Source organism: Coregonus lavaretus (assembly GCF_964263955.1).
Source record: "Coregonus lavaretus genome assembly, chromosome: 17".
Classification (NCBI taxonomy): Eukaryota; Metazoa; Chordata; class Actinopteri; order Salmoniformes; family Salmonidae; genus Coregonus; species Coregonus lavaretus.
In genome coordinates this window covers 15,309,907-15,330,301 of record NC_140004.1, presented here as the reverse complement: position 1 = coordinate 15,330,301, position 20,395 = coordinate 15,309,907, and the positions used below count along the sequence as shown (strand labels likewise).

Genomic DNA, 20,395 nt, shown 5'->3' with positions numbered 1-20,395 from the left:
AGCATTTCAAGGTCCTGGAGTGGCCTAGCCAGTCTCCAGATCTCAACCCCATAGAAAATCTTTGGAGGGAGTTGAAAGTCTGTGTTGCCCAGCGACAGGCCCAATACATCACTGCTCTAGAGGAGATCTGCATGGAGGAATGGGCCAAAATACCAGCAACAGTGTGTGAAAACCTTGTGAAGACTTACAGAAAACGTTTGACCTGTGTCATTGCCAACAAAGGGTATATAACAAAGTATTGAGAAACTTTTGTTATTGACCAAATACTTATTTTCCACCATAATTTGCAAATAAATTCATAAAAAATCCTACAATGTGATTTTCTGGATTTATTTTCCTCATTTTGTCTGTCATAGTTGACGTGTACCTATGATGAAAATTACAGGCCTCTCTCATCTTTTTAAGTGGGAGAACTTGCACAATTGGTGACTGACTAAATACTTTTTTCCCCCACTGTATATATATATACTACCGCTCAAAAGTTTGGGGTCACTTAGAAATGTCCTTGTTTTCGAAAGAAAAGCAATTGTTTTGTCCATTAAAATAACATCAAATTGATCAGAAATACAGTGTAGACATTGTTAATGTTGTAAATGGCTATTGTAGCTGGAAACGGCTGATTTTTAATGGAATATCTACATAGGCGTACAGAGGCCCATTATCAGCAACCATCAGTCCTGTGTTCCAATGGCACGTTGTGTTTGCTAATCCATGTTTATCATTTTAAAAGGCTAATTGATCAATTATGTTAGCACAACTGTTGTGCTGTTTAAAGAAGCAATAAAACTGGCCTTCTTGAGACTAGTTGAGTATCTGGTGCATCAGCAATTGTGGGTTCGATTACAGGCTCAAAATGGCCAGAAACAAAGAACGTTCTTCTGAAACCTGTCAGTCTATACTTGTTCTGAGAAATGAAGGCTATTCCATGCGAGAAATTGCCAAGAAACTGAAAATCTCGTACAACGCTGTGTACTACTCCCTTCACAGAACAGTACCCACAAAACACCAGTCTCAAAGTCAACAGTGAAGAGGCGACTCCGGGATGTTGACCTTCTAGGCAGTTGCAAAGAAAAAGCCATATCTCAGACTGCCCATCTTAATCTTTTCTTTTTATTGGTCAGTCTGAGATATGGCTTTGTTATTGCCAGTTGAGGACCTGTGAGGCGTCTGTTTCTCAAACTACACACTCTAATGTATTTGTCCTCTTGCTCAGTTGTGCACCGGGGCCTCCCACTCCTCTTTCAATTCTATTTAGAGACAGTTTGCGCTGTTCTTTTCTTTCGAAAACAAGGACATTTCTAAGTGACCCCAAACTTTTGAACGGTAGTGTGTATATATACAGTGAGGGAAAAAAGTATTTGATCCCCTGCTGATTTTGTACGTTTGCCCACTGACAAAGACATGATCAGTCTATAATTTTAATGGTAGGTTTATTTGAACAGTGAGAGACAGAATAACAACAACAAAATCCAGAAAAACGCATGTCAAAAATGTTATGAATTGATTTGCATTATAATGAGGGAAATAAGTATTTGACCCCTCTGCAAAACGTTACTTAGTACTTGGTGGCAAAACCCTTGTTGGCAATCACAGATGTCAGACGTTTCTTGTAGTTGGCCACCAGGTTTGCACACATCTCAGGAGGGATTTTGACCCACTCCTCTTTGCAGATCTTCTCCAAGTCATTAAGGTTTCGAGGCTGACGTTTGGCAACTCGAACCTTCAGCTCCCTCCACAGATGTTCTATGGGATTAAGGTCTGGAGACTGGCTAGGGCACTCCAGGACCTTAATGTGCTTCTTCTTGAGCCACTCCTTTGTTGCCTTGGCCGTGTGTTTTGGGTCATTGTCATGCTGGAATACCTATCCACGACCCATTTTCAATACCCTGGCTGAGGGAAGGAGGTTCTCACCCAAGATTTGACGGTACATGGCCCTGTTCATCGTCCCTTTGATGCAGTGAAGTTGTCCTGTCCCCTTAGCAGAAAAACACCCCCAAAGCATAATGTTTCCACCTCCATGTTTGACGGTGGGGATGGTGTTCTTGGGGTCATAGGCAGCATTCCTCCTCCTCCAAACACGGCGAGTTGAGTTGATGCCAAAGAGCTCAATTTTGGTCTCATCTGACCACAACACTTTCACCCTGTTCTCCGCTGAATCATTCAGATGTTCATTGGCAAACTTCAGACGGGCCAGTATATGTGCTTTCTTGAGCAGGGGGACCTTGCGGGCGCTGCAGGATTTCAGTCCTTCACGGCGTAGTGTGTTACCAATTGTTTTCTTGGTGACTATGGTCCCAGCTGCCTTGAGATCATTGACAAGATCCTCCTGTGTAGTTCTGGGCTGATCCCTCGCCGTTTTCATGATCATTGCAACTCCACGAGGTGAGATCTTGCATGGAACCCCAGTCAGAGGGAGATTGACAGTTATTTTGTGTTTCTTCTATTTGCGAATAATCGCAACAACTGTTGTCACCTTCTCACCAAGCTGCTTGGCGATGGTCTTGTAGCCCATTCCAGCCTTGTGTAGGTCTACAATCTTGTTCCTGACATCCTTGGAGAGCTCTTTGGTCTTGGCCATGGTGGAGAGTTTGGAATCTGATTGATTGATTGCTTCTGTGGACAGGTGTCTTTTATACAGGTAACAAACTGAGATTAGGAGCACTCCCTTTAAGAGTGTGCTCCTAATCTCAGCTCCTTACCTGTATAAAAGACACCTGGGAACCAGAAATCTTTCTGATTGAGAGGGGGTCAAATACTTACTTCCCTCATTAAAATGCAAATCAATTTATAACATTTTTTACATGCGTTTTTCTGGATTTTTTTGTTGTTATTCTGTCTCTCACTGTTCAAATAAACCTACCATTAAAATGATAGACTGATCATGTCTTTGTCAGTGGGCAAACATACAAAATCAGCAGGGGATCAAATACTTTTTTCCCTCACTGTGTATATATATATATATATATATATATATATATATATATATACACTCAAGTGTACACACTGGGGGCATCACAGGGAATGTCATTGTGTGCTGTATCAAACAGAGCACACTGTATGATGACCCAGTTATAGAGTGAACACAGCAGCGATGTCTCTGTACACTGTGAGAATATGGACTGTATGCACTCACTGTGCTGTAATGAGATTTAAACTAGGCCCTTTGTTTCTTATGGCTATTCATTCAGCTCAGATAGCTCTTATTCCTACTATCTGACTTCTCTGTAGGCTTAATCTATATGAAAATGCATGTTATGCATACATTGGTAAGAGCTGTAAGTGGGCCTTTATCATCAAACTAGGTCCTCCATAAAAGGTCTGCTCAATGGATATCGGTCATAACTAACATAGAAACAGGGTGTCTCTCCTCTGTCCTCCAATGCACAGCTAATGTGCCCATGCAGTTGACGAGTGCTGGCGTCACTGACAAATTCTCCCCCTGGCACACAGTTTAACTATTAATAAGCCCCCCTGCCCTAATTCCAGCACTGACTCTGTTTTTAAAACAGTCATGCACTGCTCCCATCCCAAGCCCACTATCGCTCTCCTGTTGCTGCACCCCTCCCTGTTCTGTTCATCCTTCCAGACTGTAGCTGTCTCCCTGGGATGTTGAGTGCGATAGCCCAACCTCCCTGTCTTATGCTAAACTAGATTTGGGCTGTTTCATTGCATCATGTACCTGTTGTTTCATATTATATAATTGAGACTTTGCCAATACAATGATTAATACATTTTAACATGGCAGATTAAACATTTTACTGGACTGTCTGTCACTTTATGACTGGACTCTCCTGTGAACAGTAATACATAGCAAGGAGCAGTTTACCTTGGGCCACAGGTCAGAGTCAGCCATTGGCATTTGTAGAGACACAATATATAATCAGACATGGATTAATTCACAATAATATGCTATGTAATTGCAGGATTTCTTCGAGCTTTATGTATGATAATCCTGTGATGAAGTTCTCATTGTGGTCTGTAAGGGGAAAGGAGCAGCAGCCAAGCAGTCTGTGTGTCGCACCTGACACAGCCCAGGCAGCCATGTTTAACAATGCGCAAAAAGGGAGTCATCCATAATCAGAACTAAGTAACAACAATAATACTGAGAATTTGGGATATACAGAACTCTGGGTAACTATAATCTTAACAAATGTTTCCATAGCCTATGTTATGTGTAGATGATTATATTAGATAACAAAATAACTGACATCTGTTCGATGACATATTAGATCCCTTTCTTGACAGAAAACATATAATATTACGTTGGATACATTTTCTATAGCAAAATTTACATTTTAAGACGAAATAGCTGCATTTCACCATCAGGAAGCCGAAAGAATTCTGCCAGGAATGGTTACAAAGTAACAATGAGCCACGTGGACTTGGAATAAATTGCCGATTTCGTAGTTTTACCATCGTATAAGAAAACGTTTCACATATTTTTTTAGAGTCAACGGATGCCTCTCTTAATCATGTAATATGTGCTGATAATTGGACAGAAATATAGTTCGCAATTATAGTTTAAAAGGAGATATGATTTTCGCCGGCATAAAGGAAGTGGGACAAATCTTCAGGATTATGTGAGAATCACACGTTTGCGTTCAGTTTGAATGACAGAAAGAAGAGGCCAACGAAAATCATTCTGTGTGAATATGATTGGTGTAGAAGTGTGTCAATAACAAGGTCTGGTAAACATTAGCCAATAAATGTTTCAGATTTGGTGACATAGTTATAAGGGGCGGGCACACAGTTCCTCTTATATAGTGAGGGAACCCATTCTTTCCGCGCACTCTAAGAAAGGAAAGAACTGGTTTTTATTCGCATAAGTGTTGTTCTACCGTCAAAGTAAAAATGAGGGAAATTGTGCATCTTCAGGCTGGACAGTGTGGAAACCAGATCGGAGCTAAGGTTTGTACGATTATTTTACAAATTAATTTGGTGCAAATCGTGCGCGTAAAATCGCCGGTTCTTTGTATGGGTGTCTGGTTAACCACACCCAAAGAACTGTATTGTTAATGAAAATGATTGCAAATTATATTCCTAACCTATTGATTGTTTTGTTGTTTGGTGGGGAGAAAAGAAAAGAGCTTTGGTGTTTTATGCACTTCTGTATAATTTTATTCGACTGGTTTTATTTGGTCTCGAAATGATCTTGACACTGTAACGTTACTAGCGAGTAAGTCAATATACATGAGAATGGGTATTAAGAAATTGATTTTTTTTAAATTAAAGATATCAATGATCGATTAAATATGTATATACGTAGGCCTGTGGATTACCATACTACTGCAATGCGCAAAATGGGAAGTATTTTAGTTGCCAAATAACATGGCCATATAAGAACTAATCACTTACAATTCGGTTATTGTCTTAATATACATAATAATTATTTCCCCCAAAAAGGAAAGAATTTGACATTTGTTCAACGCAACATTATGGCCTACACTTTTTTCGATTCATTGAGCGCGTGCCGCGCCCGTTTTTCTTGCGGATATGGGCGGTGTTTCAGCAAGTGACGTATTTGAACGTTTCAAAACCATAACTGATGGGTTTCAGCCAATCGGAGGTCATGCCGCGCGCGCGGAATTGTACAGGAGGGAGATTTTCATTCCAGATGTCTAACTTTTAAATGTATGTAGGCCTACCTAACGTTCCATGCAATAAAGTAGATCTGATCCATTGACGTGATCAAATGAGAATATTGAACCAATGTAATAATGGCATAGGCCTATCAGTGTAATGGTATTTATTGTTGACATGCATTTGATGAATGGATCCCACTTTGAATGGCATATTAGCTTACCTAATATTGTGCTCTGTACACTTAAACCTAATGCTCTTCTTGCAGTTCTGGGAGGTGATCAGTGATGAGCATGGCATTGACCCAACTGGTACATACCATGGGGACAGTGACCTCCAGCTCGACAGGATCAACGTGTACTACAATGAAGCCTCAGGTAAGCCTTGTTTGTCTAATTGATTACTACATTCTATTATACTTCTCAATTGATTACATGTGTGGTTCTGACATTGACCTTTCTTTGCCTCGTGGTTGTCTAGGAGGTAAATACGTGCCCCGTGCTGTGCTTGTCGACTTGGAGCCAGGGACCATGGACTCTGTGAGATCCGGACCCTTCGGCCAGATCTTCAGACCAGACAACTTTGTGTTCGGTAGGTCCTTCTGCTTCATATTTGACTGTTTTTTAAATATAATACAAGATACTGTAGATAATGTCGCCAAAGAAAGGAGAGATGATTTACACATCTCTTATTTTGCAGGCCAGAGTGGTGCTGGAAACAACTGGGCCAAGGGCCACTACACAGAGGGAGCCGAGCTGGTGGACTCAGTCCTGGATGTTGTGAGGAAGGAGGCAGAGAGCTGTGACTGTCTGCAGGGCTTCCAGCTCACCCACTCCCTAGGAGGTGGAACTGGCTCTGGCATGGGCACCCTGCTCATCAGCAAGATCCGTGAAGAGTACCCCGACCGCATCATGAACACCTTCAGCGTGGTGCCCTCACCCAAAGTATCAGACACTGTGGTGGAGCCCTACAATGCCACCCTCTCAGTCCACCAGCTAGTGGAGAACACTGACGAGACCTTCTGTATTGACAACGAGGCTCTCTACGACATCTGCTTCCGTACCCTGAAACTCACTACTCCCTCCTACGGCGACCTCAACCACCTGGTGTCAGCCACAATGAGCGGCGTTACAACCTGCCTGCGATTCCCAGGACAGCTGAATGCTGACCTCCGCAAGCTGGCCGTCAACATGGTGCCATTCCCCCGTCTCCACTTCTTCATGCCCGGCTTTGCCCCCCTCACAAGCAGGGGAAGCCAGCAGTACCGCTCCCTCACTGTTCCTGAGCTCACCCAGCAGATGTTCGATGCAAAGAACATGATGGCCGCCTGCGACCCCCGCCACGGCCGCTACCTTACAGTGGCTGCCATCTTCCGCGGACGCATGTCCATGAAGGAGGTGGATGAGCAGATGCTGAACGTGCAGAACAAGAACAGCAGCTACTTTGTTGAATGGATCCCCAACAATGTCAAGACCGCCGTCTGCGACATTCCCCCCCGTGGCCTCAAGATGGCTGCCACCTTCATTGGCAACAGCACAGCCATCCAGGAGCTGTTCAAGCGTATCTCCGAGCAGTTCACGGCCATGTTCAGGCGTAAGGCTTTCCTTCATTGGTACACAGGAGAGGGTATGGATGAGATGGAGTTCACTGAGGCAGAGAGCAACATGAATGACCTGGTGTCTGAGTACCAGCAGTACCAGGATGCCACCGCTGAGGAGGAGGGAGAGTTTGAGGAGGAGGGAGAAGAGGAGCTGGCCTAAATGTTTGTGTAACTGCTCTTCCTAGCTGTATTCACTGACATGTCAGTCTCAACCTTTCCAGTGTTCCATTATCTGTCCCTTTTTTTGTTTTGTCACCTCTGCTATTACTGTCAATTCTTGTCTGTACAGAAACATGTCAATAAAATTTCTTATGTTTAAAGTGCTGTTTCCCTTGATTCAATGATTTCTATTTTTCAATAAATAAAATACTCAATAATACACTATTCTGACATCCACCAGTTATTCAACTAAGCAATACACCGTTTTCAGTGGTGATAACCTCCAGTTAAATGGCAACAATATATATCGTTTTGTATTATAAACTGGGTGGTTTGAGCCCTGAATGCTGATTGGCTGACATCCGTGGTATATCAGACCATATAACATGGGTGTGACAACATTTATTTTTACAGCTCTAAATACATTGGTTACCAGTTTATAATAGCAATGAGGCTCCTCTGGGGTTTGTGCACTCTGCATTGTGTCATGCTTAAGAACAGCCCTTAGCCATGGTATATTAGCCATATACCACACCCCCTTGGGTCTTATTGTTTAATAAGGCACCTCGGGTTTGTGGTATATGGCCAATACACCACGGCTAAGGGCTGTATCCAGGCACTCTGCGTTGTGTCGTGTTTAAGAACAGCCCTTAGCCATGGTATATTGGCCATATAACACCCCCTCGGGCCTTATTGCTTAAACATAACATTGTTTTATATATAATTGTAGAGCAGCTGGTCTGCTGGTGCATTTATGAAACCTCATAGTTGACATTCCTGTAGGTTTTCTGTACACAGTAAGATGAGTGGCTACAGTGTTCCTGAGCACAGTCTTGTGCTTGTTCTCTGAGGCATAGCTCAAAGATTTGTTTAGCCATGCCTCTGAAATCTTAGCTTGCTAAGCTCATGGCATGTCTGTTTTAAATGTTAGGAATTTTAGTCATTCAAGCTATGATTTAGTCTGACAACATGCACTGTAAAACTAATAACCCTGCTAGTTATCCAAAGGCTTCTATCCTATGTAATCTTAACACCAAATTGGCAAACAGTGATATTTCATAGTCCCTATTTAGTTCCTTATATGCCTATTTAGATGTTGGCACACACAAGCATAAGCATACATGTATCATAATGAAGTGTATTGTTCATTTGGCTGACAAAGGTGTATATAACTAATATTAGAATGTCTGTACAGTCATGGGTTGAATTTGACAATCCAAAGAAGAAGAAAAATATCCGCTGGATTTGGCATTTTCAGTTTTGTATATCCTAATGCGGACACCTGATATGCAGAGTGAAAAGCTTATCTCTCCTGAATAGAATTATGAGTATGTTGTAAGCTCGCTGGGTGGTTAATACTGTGAGCCTATTGTATGTTTGTTGATCCCTGAAACTGTTATATGTCAATGTTTACACAGCAAAGTTCAGTAACTGCCTGTCAGGGAATATTATCCCTGTCTGTGACTTGTTCATCCTGCCCAGGAACACCTCATGTGATAACTATTAAAGTGTTCTTCCACCCTCTGGCACATAACTTTTTTTTTTTATCGCTTTGGTACTACTTTCACAAGTACGTAGCCAGTCTTACTTTCAAAACCTTTCATTGTGCATTCATTTTGTATGTAGACATCTTTCACCACACAACCATTGATCCAAAACATGAGTTTACTGTGAAATACACTGCTCAAAAAAATAAAGGGAACACTTAAACAACACATCCTAGATCTGAATGAATGAAATAATCATATTAAATACTTTTTTCTTTACATAGTTGAATGTGCTGACAACAAAATCACACAAAAATGATCAATGGAAATCAAATTTATCAACCCATGGAGGTCTGGATTTGGAGTCAACCTCAAAATTAAAGTGGAAAACCACACTACAGGCTGATCCAACTTTGATGTAATGTCCTTAAAACAAGTCAAAATGAGGCTCAGTAGTGTGTGTGGCCTCCACGTGCCTGTATGACCTCCCTACAACGCCTGGGCATGCTCCTGATGAGATGGCGGATGGTCTCCTGAGGGATCTCCTCCCAGACCTGGACTAAAGCATCCGTCAACTCCTGGACAGTCTGTGGTGCAACGTGGCGTTGGTGGATGGAGCGAGACATGATGTCCCAGATGTGCTCAATTGGATTCAGGTCTGGGGAACGGGCGGGCCTGTCCATAGCATCAATGCCTTCCTCTTGCAGGAGCTGCTGACACACTCCAGCCACATGAGGTCTAGCATTGTCTTGCATTAGGAGGAACCCAGGGCCAACCGCACCAGCATATGGTCTCACAAGGGGTCTGAGGATCTCATCTCGGTACCTAATGGCAGTCAGGCTACCTCTGGCGAGCACATGGAGGGCTGTGCGGCCCCCCAAAGAAATGCCACCCCACACCATGACTGACCCACCGCCAAACCGGTCATGCTGGAGGATGTTGCAGGCAGCAGAACGTTCTCCACGGCGTCTCCAGACTCTGTCACGTCTGTCACATGTGCTCAGTGTGAACCTGCTTTAATCTGTGAAGAGCACAGGGCGCCAGTGGCGAATTTGCCAATCTTGGTGTTCTCTAGCAAATGCCAAACGTCCTGCACGGTGTTGGGCTGTAAGCACAACCCCCACCTGTGGACGTCGGGCCCTCATACCACCCTCATGGAGTCTGTTTCTGACCGTTTGAGCAGACACATGCACATTTGTGGCCTGCTGGAGGTCATTTTGCAGGGCTCTGGCAGTGCTCCTCCTGCTCCTCCTTGCACAAAGGCGGAGGTAGCGGTCCTGCTGCTGGGTTGTTGCCCTCCTACGGCCTCCTCCACGTCTCCTGATGTACTGGCCTGTCTCCTGGTAGCGCCTCCATGCTCTGGACACTACGCTGACAGACACAGCAAACCTTCTTGCCACAGCTCGCATTGATGTGCCACCTTGGATGAGCTGCACTACCTGAGCCACTTGTGTGGGTTGTAGACTCCGTCTCATGCTACCACTAGAGTGAAAGCACCGCCAGCATTCAAAAGTGACCAAAACATCAGCCAGGAAGCATAGGAACTGAGAAGTGGTCTGTGGTCACCACCTGCAGAACCACTTCTTTATTGGGGGTGTCTTGCTAATTGCCTATAATTTCCACCTGTTGTCTGTTCCATTTGCACAACAGCATGTGAGATTTATTGTCAATCAGTGTTGCTTCCTAAGTGGACAGTTTGATTTCACAGAAGTGTGATTGACTTGGAGTTACATTGTGTTGTTGTTTAAGTGTTCCCTTTATTTTTTTGAGCAGTGTATATTGAACAAAAATATAAATGCAACATGCAACAATTTAAAAGATTTTACTGAGTTACAGTTCATATAAGGAAATCAGTCAATTGAAATAAATTCATTAGGCCCTAATCTATGGATTTCACATGACTGGGCAGGGGTGCAGCTATGGGTGGGCCTGGGAGGGCATAGGCCCACCCACCGGGAGCCAGACCCAGCCAATCAGAATGAGTTTTCCCCCACAAAAAGTGCTTTATTACAGACCTAAATACTCCTCAGCAACCCCCCCCCCCCCCCCCAACATTTTATGGTAGAGAAATGAACATTCAATTCTCTGGCAACAGCTCTGGTGGACATTCCTGTAGTCAGCATGCCAATTGCACGCTCCCTCAGAACTTGAGACATCTGTGGCATTGTGTTGTGTGACAAAACTCCACATTTTAAAGTGGCCTTTTATTGTCCCCAGCACAAGGTGCACTTGTGTAATGATCATGCTGTTTAATCAGCTTCTTGATATGCCACACCTGTCAGGTGGATGGATTATAATGGCAAAGGGGAAATGCTCACTAATAGGGATGTAAGAAATTAGCTTGTTGTGCGTATGGAACATTTCTGGGATTTTTTATTTCAGCTCATGAAACATGGGACCAACACTTTACATGTTGCGTTTTTATTTTTGTTCAGTGTATAATGAGTACATTGGTGTAATAACCAAAACACAACATAATATCTTCTCAATTTTCTCAAACCAGTTAAAATATCATAAAATGTAAGATACATGTTTAAAAATGTTCTTTCAATGTAGTATGCTACAGTACTATAAATTACAGTACATTATACCTTTTTCACATTAGGCAATACACTTGCACTACCCATAAAAATGTACTGAACATCACATTTCCATCATTTCTATCCCGTGTGTGATCAAAGGTGTGATCATTGAATTAATCTTTCACAATCAGTGATACAAAAAATGTATATATTGTTCAGATGTCATGACAACATAGGTGCACTGTAATCAACTGAAACATATGAAAGAAATGAAAGACAGAATGTTTAGCAGGCACTAGTTTGCGTCAAGCCTGTCTTGAGCATATGGCCATAGCTTAACATCAACATTGCAGTAAATGTCCTTATTGTTCATGCACCTGGGGAAAAAACCTTTGGCATGGCGAATCCAAGCCTGGCAGATCTGGATTGAAATCATTGCAAACCTCATCAATGGCCTGAAGGAAGGTGGTATGCTCATGGGGATGGCAATCATACATCTTCCACCTGTATTGTAATCGTGTATTGTATTTTACAGTATTGTATTGTACTTATGCATTGTAGTGGTCCTGTACGTGGCTCAGTTCATAAGAGCATGGCACTAGCAACACCAGAGTTGTGGGTTCAATTCCCACTGGGTTCACATACCCAAATGTGTGGACTGTTACATAAATGACATATATTACAGTATTACTGTATTGGCCAATGCATTTAAAGCAGTGTGAACCCCCACACGGTCAGATTAAGTAATAGTAAAATGTATTTTATATAAAGAGAAGAGAATCATATCAAAAGGAATGTGAGCATTGCATTGTGAAAGGCAATTACTTTATATGAACATGTATTGCAATGTGAAACGTATATTCTAGATGAAACAGTGACTGTATGATTTTGTGTGTTGTACATAGTCAATTGTAAATGAGCTTAGAGTTTTTGAAACAACTACCTTTTTGATGATCTGTTTTGAGTTTTGTACTAAGAGTTGTGAAAATGTACCACATTCTTGTGAAAATTGCTATTACTGAGGTAATGTTTTTTACCATCATGATTCAGAGGTTTTAAGTTACACATACATGATACACATGATGTGAATGTATGTATGCTGTGCATTGTTGATGTTATTGTTGCAAAACTCAATGGTTTAAAATGGGGGATAGTGGGTCATTGAGATGAGTTTGGAAAAGAGAAGCTTTGGGAAAATATTTATTCACAAAGCAGACTTTTGGAGCTATCTGATTGTGGTCACCAGGTGGGGGTGTTGTTTAAGCTATTCTTCGTTTCCACAGGAAATAGGACAGGATACTGGTGACCAATAGCAGTAGAGTCCAGCAACACACCTTCTTCACCTGGGCCTCCAAGTCCTGCTTCTGCCCAAAGCGGGACACAAAGCCTGTCTGCCAACAACAGAAAACATTATTAGATCCCAGGAGTTAGAATGTAAAATTCACAACAACAGCCACACCAGTACAACATAACCACATTTTAAACTGTAGCCTAGTCTTACTATGCCAGTGAATAACCTTGACCAGTGAACTTACCCATCCACCCTTGTCCCTAATCTCTGGATAGATGACCCTCTCCACATAACCCCCCACACACTCCTTAAGCTGAGGAAGGATTCCGTCCATGCCCCTCTCGTGGCAGTGCAGGGCCATCTGGCCAGCCAGCACATACACAGACTGCACAGCGCTCCAGGCCAGGTCTCGCTGGCGCCCCCTGGGGGTGGTGGGGGTAAAGTGCTTGTCTAGGATGGTGGTGAGCATGGGGCAGGCTGAGGCCTCAGTCACGTCCTGGAAGACGCGTGGCCAGCGCCTGAAGAAGATGGGGAACCTAATGAGCAGCTCGTCCCCAGCATGGCGCAGGGCTGCTGATGTGGCTGTAGGGGTGGTGGGCCTATGTGGCCTTCGGGCCCTGCGGTCACATAGTTGATATAGTCATGTAACATCAGATAGGCCTCTCGTACCAGGGGGTCAGGGCTGTTTATGCAACTTCTGCTCTCTAGCCCCTCTGACTGATCCATCGCCACTGGCTGACTGACTCCCTGTTGCAAATCACAAAGCTGTGACTTGCGTAAAAGCAGTGGTCCGGTCACAGATAAACAGTCCCTGTGCCAAGTAGCCCTCAGCCATCCTCTCAGTAATGGCAATCCCTAATACAGAGTTAGAGATCCAGTCACCTGAAATCACTAAGAAATTATCAACAACTGCACTGCACATGCTGACCAACACAGTGGGTAAAAAACATGTAGCTACCAAAATAAGTGGAATGTTTTCCAGTTATTATTAGCTAAATCTGGGCAATTCTCTAACTCCCTAATTATGTTTGTTAGACTATTGTCATATTACACATATCATACAATATTTGAATATACCATATCCTCAGTGTAAACTGATACAGCAAATGTGCCCATGTCCAATCAACAACACTAGCAATCATCTGATAAAGCATTTACAACTCATCCCTTCCTTTCCACCAAAACACATTTTAGTCATTTGGCAGACGCTCTTATCCAGAGCAACTTACAGTTAGTAAGTGCATACATTATTTTATTTTTTCATTCCCCGTGGGAATCGAACCCACAACCCTGGCATTGCAAACACCATGCTCTACCAACTGAGCTACATCCCTGCCGGCCATTCCCTCCCCTACCCTGGACCAATTGTGCACCGCCCCATGGGTCTCCCGGTTGCGGCCGGCTACGACAGAGCCTAGATTCAAACCAGGATCTCTAGTGGCACAGCTAGCACTGCGATGCAGTGCCTTAGACCACTGCGCCACTTGGTACCACACAAGTGGTACCAAGACATACACAAACAAAAAAAAGGAAAAAGAAGAGCAGGTGACGGAACAACAGCGGGACCAGAGCAGTCTGTAGTTCAATAGGAGTCACTACCCGCTCCGTTCGCTGCTGCCTTTACCCAGGCTAAATTCAGAGGCCTTGTTGGAAACTGACACTGAACTCCTGCCTCATATGCACAATCCTCTGACATACAGCCCCGTTCCAACACAAGCCAAGTTAAATATAGATCATAGAGAGTATGTGGCTCAGTGTAGAAACAGGTTAGCGTTAACAGTCTGTGAGATCCTGTAGACCAGTGAAGACAGACAGAAGAGGCAAGCCAAAATAAATTACAATAATTAGTTGATAGGTTTCATCTTTCACTGAGCTATTGCCTTTGAAAACCATTCAGATATGCTTATTTTGGGATTCTGCCATCATCAAAATCAGAGATCATACTGTGATGTTGTGCTGCTTTACAAAGACGTACAGTTATATTGTTTTAGCTCTGCAATATGTATCCTGGAAGCTTGTCATTTATGTTTGATTGTGCTATTTTAATTTAGAGATCTGTGATCAATCTGTGATCAATCTTTGCAACATACGCACACACACACACACACGCATGCAAATACACTCACACAGTATTACAATAAACATACATGCACAATCCCACTCTTTCACATACAGACATAGTGTAGAATGTGCTTCTTCCAGTCTGTCAGTAATCTGTGTGATGCTAGTCAGGGGAATGTGGTGAGGAGGCATAGGCTTTAGGAGTTTGGTGCTGCTGAAGGCTTTCCACTATTGACCATTGTTTTCCTCCAATGGGAGTCTGCCAATCTACCCATCCATTCCTCCACCTAGGGAGATAGGAACAATGCTGCCCAGTGAAGAGCAAGGCAATATTCACATGCAAGCACTGGGACTTCCACTAGGGTACAGTGGTGTGTCACTGAACATATCTTATGCTTGTGAGTTGCAATCAGTATTTTTTTTTTTTTACTGTAAATTATGGTTTTGCAATACTGTAGATTTGTTATTTATGATTGAAATAACAGAGACCAGGAAATAGTTTCCTTTGTACTCCGTGCCCTGCAGCTCTGTCTACACAACCTGTATACAGTATGGCCTAGGCACCAGCAATATGGAAACAAACATTTATCTTTGACACATTGTCAAGCAATTTGGGTTTCTAGACATCTCTAGTGATTATGCATATTGCAGTCAAGTGATTGTCTGTTGTTTTAAAGAGAGGAATAGCAGGGTGTTCTTATTGCTACAGTGTATGGTTTAATGACACACTCATTAAATGTTCGTGTGTGGATCTACACTGGTCTGTGAGTGTTAACTATCTATTTACACTTTCATCTGATGGAGCACTTGGAGACCAATCAAATGCACTCGACATGACATTTACTACTGTCTACTCCAGTGATTCATAATCTACGACAAAGACATGCTCAAGTGGCACCAGTAGCAGCTCTGTGTGTTTGCCCATCTGGTACATACATTGGGAATGTGCATGCAGAAGTAGATTTGGAAAACCACAAGAACCCCCAATAGATAGATGTGCGCACGCGAGAGAGAGAGAGAGAGAGAGAGAGAGAGAGAGAGAGAGAGAGAGAGAGAGAGAGAGAGAGAGAGAGAGAGAGAGAGAGAGAGAGAGAGAGAGAGAGAGAGAGAGAGAGAGAGAGAGAGAGAGAGAGAGAGAGAGAGAGAGAGAGAGCTGAATTGCGGGTACAACATATTTTTTTGAATATCAAAATGAGAAAATGTTATAACATTACAGTGAGTGTGTAACATGGCTACCCCCTCCTCATAGAGTCAGGGTGCAGGGGAAGTGATATCGTTGATAGTACCCGCTATCAGGGCTCTCATATGTTCATGTGGCAGCATCTGCAGGGGGGAACTTCCTGTCTAGAGTTTTACTGTAGGCTACGGGGCCCTTTGAAGTTGGATCAGTCGCAGACAGGGAAAGTAAAGTGTTTAACCAGATGAAACAAAATCCCCTCTGACAGTTTCATCTGACAAGCTGATTACAAGAGAACTGCTTTCCAACACCCGCTTTAGTCGAGAGCTGAAGTAGTTGAGAGTATGTGAGTATGTTACTTACTGTAGTTCCTTTGTGCTTGGTGAAACAAGGATGATTTCTGTTTTGTCTTTCTCATACAGTACATCTTACACCTGATTGAGTGTAAAAACGGTCTCTTCCTTTTCAAAAAGAAACACAGGATATTGTGGAAACACCCTGCCCCCCCCCCCCCCCCCCTGGGTAAATTGGTCTGAGACCAGAATCGTGGAATACTATAATTTGACTGCTTAATCGCATGTTGCTTCTCTGGGCGCCTTCAGGCCTTTGCTAGAACCTGAAAGGCTGTAGAGCTTCACATGACTTCCATTGTCAATGTAAGAACATCAACATGTCATCCACTGCAAAGAGCCTCCCTGAAAAGACAGTAACAAAGAAAGAAAGGAACCGGGATACGGTAACATAGTTTTGACCAGTGGTGAAAATGAACAAAGAGTCTATTGGAGGCTTTAGATGGAAGCTTTCTTCTTGTGAAGTCTGCAGGCTTTACACATTGTAATGAATAGAGAAAGCAGAAACACAAACCGTTTTTGCTCTGTTAATTCAAACAACATGCTTCACCCATCCTGTCTGTATGTTATCTTTAAATCCATAAGTATGTATATCAGTGTTCAGGAAGTTTCTTATCAACATTTACAAAGAACTTGAAACAATTGGAAGTTTTTGACCTTTTCTATAAAAACACTCTGCTCAATATAAAGCTGCAAGGTGACTGAGAAAGGTAAAATGAGACACACAAATGAAAACACACCCCCTCTATATCTTTCTCCACCCACCCCCACTCAAACAACCACACAACTGATGCTGATCTTCCCGCCTCTATTGTGTGAGCCTCCAATCACCCTCACAGAGGGAGGGCTTGGCGGAAAGAGTAGGAAATTGCTCTGAATTTGCCGGTAATTGAAAACACCTATACCACCCTGTGTCCCTATCTCTACTGACCTCAAACATCCACACCCCTTTCCCTCCCCTGTTACTCCCTTTTATTCCCATGCAGTCTTAATGGCTCCCATACCCCAACCTGTCCTCAGTCTCCCACCGGACTGAATTGATGCAAACGATTGGGGCCCATTTAGTGTCTGGAGGAGAGGTGACCCATTTGTGCTGTGTGCCCTGCTGTCTCCCACCCCACCTATATTCCCCCAATTGCAGGTATTGATGCCCCGCCATTGTTTCCCACTCTGCCCAGGGGGTAGAGTGGTTTGGAGGAAATTGGGGGACCCCTCAGGCTTAGATGGTGTTTATTGATTTCTGCCTTCCCTTCCTATTTTTCTTTTCAGATACCAAGTCAAATCTGAGGAGGTGTTTGCAGTTAAGTGGCATCATTCTGGGTTCTGTACTGTAGATGCAGAAGCCACATTTTCTTCATGCTGGGACGATGACAATAGAGGGATGAATGTGTCTCTCTGAATGGTTGTCTGTCTGTGATCGCTGTCTGACTGGGTCTCAGTGCTTCTGAAGTTAACTTCCACAATCTTCTAATTTGTCTTCATAAAGGTATGCTGGTGATCATTATAGAAGTTAATATACACTGAGTATACCAAACATTAGGGACACCTTCCTAATATTAAGTTGCACAAAAATCCTTCTTTAATCTGTCTCCTCCCCTTCATCTAAACTGATTGAAGTGGATTTAACAAGTGACATCAATAAGAGATCATAGCGTTCACCTGGTCAATCTATGTCATGGAAAGAGCAGGTGTTTTTAATTTATTGTGTACTCAGTGTATAATATTGGTGATGTCAGTGGAGGCTGCTGAGGGGACGACGGCTCTTAATAATGGCTGGAATGGAGTCATTGGAATGGCATCAACCACATGGAAACCACATGTTTGATGTGTTTGATACCATTCCATTGACTCCATTCCAGCCATTATTATTAGCCGTCCTACCATCAGCAGCCTCCACTGGGTGATGTATGTATCCCAGATATGTTGAGTTCTATGGGGGACAGTAAATTATATGGATAGAATACAGTGTTGAGGTTAAGGTAGAGTGGTTGTTGAGCTTCCTAAAGTGGTCAACTTTTATTCAAGTGTTCTCTATCTATTAGCCTGCATTAGCAGTTAGATCCATTGGACCAACCAGCTCTAAACCTCTCCTTCACCTCCCAAACCTTTCCAAACCTGGATGAATTTAGCAAGCTATTAAAATGTAAAACAATCTCTATCAATGTGCTAGTACCTGGGCATACAGAAATAAAGCTGAGAGGATGTTCTGTTCATTGTTGTGAAGGAGGGGTGAGAGTTGACTCTCCTGTGGAATATGAGCTGCCTCTCCATACCAATAACACCCTCTCACTGTCAGCCCTGTGACATGATGAGAGCTCACCCACTGGAATATGTATCAATCTCAACTAGCATTCTCTGCCTGCTCTTCACCACATTAACATGTTCACACCCGCACGCACGCACGCACACAGACACACACACACACACACACACACACACACACACACACACACACACACACACACACACACACACACACACACACACACACACACACACACACACACACACACACTCTTGCTCTCTCTCACACACACACACACACACACACACACACACACACACACACACACACACACACACACACACACACACACACACACACACACACTCAAGGACAAGGGATATGTGTGAGTACCTGCTATCTGTATTTGAGATAATGAGATAAAAATTCTAATTGTGTAAGACAAAGACCTAGCAGAGTGCTGCATTAGTAGATGCTTACAAAAACATCACAGTAATTAACACATGAATTTAGATTAGATTAGGTTTACTTTTTCATTTTTCACAGTTACTCTCACAGTTTTGTTTCTCACCTCTGTCTATTTGTGCATTCCCACATTAACCACTGCTTGCTTTTTACCCTTTAATCCTTCCTATCGATCATGTAGGGCATCACATTACAATGCATAACAACTGAGGTTTAGCCTAGTTCCAGGCCTATCACCAGAGTTAGATTATAGTTAGTGAGGGAATTTAAAGTCTAGCTGCTCTCAACTCCAACCTACAGGTACTGTAGCCTCCCTGACACTACCACAGAGCAGGTAGCCAGGGAGCATGGAGTTCAGCTCACAGGGAGCATAAAGGCCACATTTACTTTTTATTTACTTTAGGGATCCCTCCCATGGGGCATGTCCACAGCCTAGGAGGCAAGCTGCATCCATTTACATTCTGATCCAGGAGTGGTCCTGGCAGTTTGAGCTGCTCTGAGGCAGGGCCGGCTCCAGGCATAAGCGACATAAGCGGTCGCTTAGGGCCCCCGGCTGCTAGGTGGCACCCGACCCCAAAATAAAAAAAACTTCCTGTTGAGAGTTAGAAGAGTAGAATACAGAAGGTGCACGTTTGAAATTTGGTTGTGCATCATCCATTTTTCTCTTGTTTTGTCAGTCACTGACAGTCACCCAATTAGCTATGTCAGCTAGCAACTTTTAGATTGGTAAATTAGTCTAGCCAGTTATATAAACTTGTAGCAATCATGGTTGAATACCGACCGGACATGCAGGGCACGTGCCCAGGGGCCCTGACCTTCAGGGGGCCCCCATTGATTGTATTAGTCACTCTCACTCAGATATCATTAACATGGCATAAGTCATGGCAAAATGTGTAGAATTGCTGGAAATTCTCTTTAAACCTGCTAAAAACTCTCTCCACCCCATGGAAAAAATGGGTAGAATTGCAGGAAATCAGCTTTAAAGCTGCAAAAATATCTCTTTGCCCAATGGCAAAATTACTAGAATTGCATGACATGTGTTATAACATTGCTACATTTTCTCTCCGCCCCATGAAAACTTGATTTAAAACTGCATCGTTTTCTCTATGCATCATGGTACATTTTGTAGAATTGAAGGATAATACAATTTTTCTCTCTGTCAATGAGGGGGCCACTAAAAGATTTGGCCACTTGGTGGGGGGGTCCCCCAACTAAATCTCGCTTAGGTTCCCCATAAGGCTAGAGCCTGCCCTGCTCTCAGGTCATAATAGACATAATAATATAATAATATGCCATTTAGCAGACGCTTTTATCCAAAGCGACTTACAGTCATGCGTGCATACATTTTTTGTGTATGGGTGGTCCCGGGGATCGAACCCACTACCTTGGCGTTACAAGCGCCGTGCTCTACCAGCTGAGCTACAGAGGACCACATGGACATGTTGATCAGCAAGCTGT

The 20,395-nt window shown here is 43.2% G+C and overlaps 1 protein-coding gene and 1 pseudogene across 3 annotated transcripts; one reads left to right on the top strand and one right to left on the bottom strand.

Moving 5' to 3' along the window:
• The first annotated feature begins 3,976 nt into the window (after window positions 1–3,976).
• LOC311144805 (tubulin beta-1 chain) lies at window positions 3,977–7,562 on the top strand. 2 transcript variants are annotated; one of them, XM_084180946.1, is made up of 4 exons: window positions 3,977–4,908; window positions 5,849–5,957; window positions 6,061–6,171; window positions 6,280–7,562. In XM_084180946.1, exons 1-4 carry the CDS (start codon window positions 4,852–4,854, stop codon window positions 7,338–7,340), a joined length of 1,338 nt encoding a protein of 445 aa, XP_084037072.1. In that variant the 5' UTR covers window positions 3,977–4,851; the 3' UTR covers window positions 7,341–7,562. The 2 variants fall into 2 exon arrangements, with proteins under 2 accessions (XP_084037072.1, XP_084037073.1); XM_084180947.1 differs by having other exon boundaries at window positions 4,010–4,131; window positions 6,280–7,556.
• A 4,995-nt stretch (window positions 7,563–12,557) lies between these two features.
• On the bottom strand, window positions 12,558–13,365 carry LOC311145040 (anti-apoptotic protein NR13-like; annotated as a pseudogene). The gene is made up of 2 exons: window positions 12,884–13,365; window positions 12,558–12,739 (listed from the first exon to the last, which is right to left on the bottom strand). The product of its transcript is annotated as an anti-apoptotic protein NR13-like (transcript).
• Between the last annotated feature and the right edge of the window lie 7,030 nt (window positions 13,366–20,395).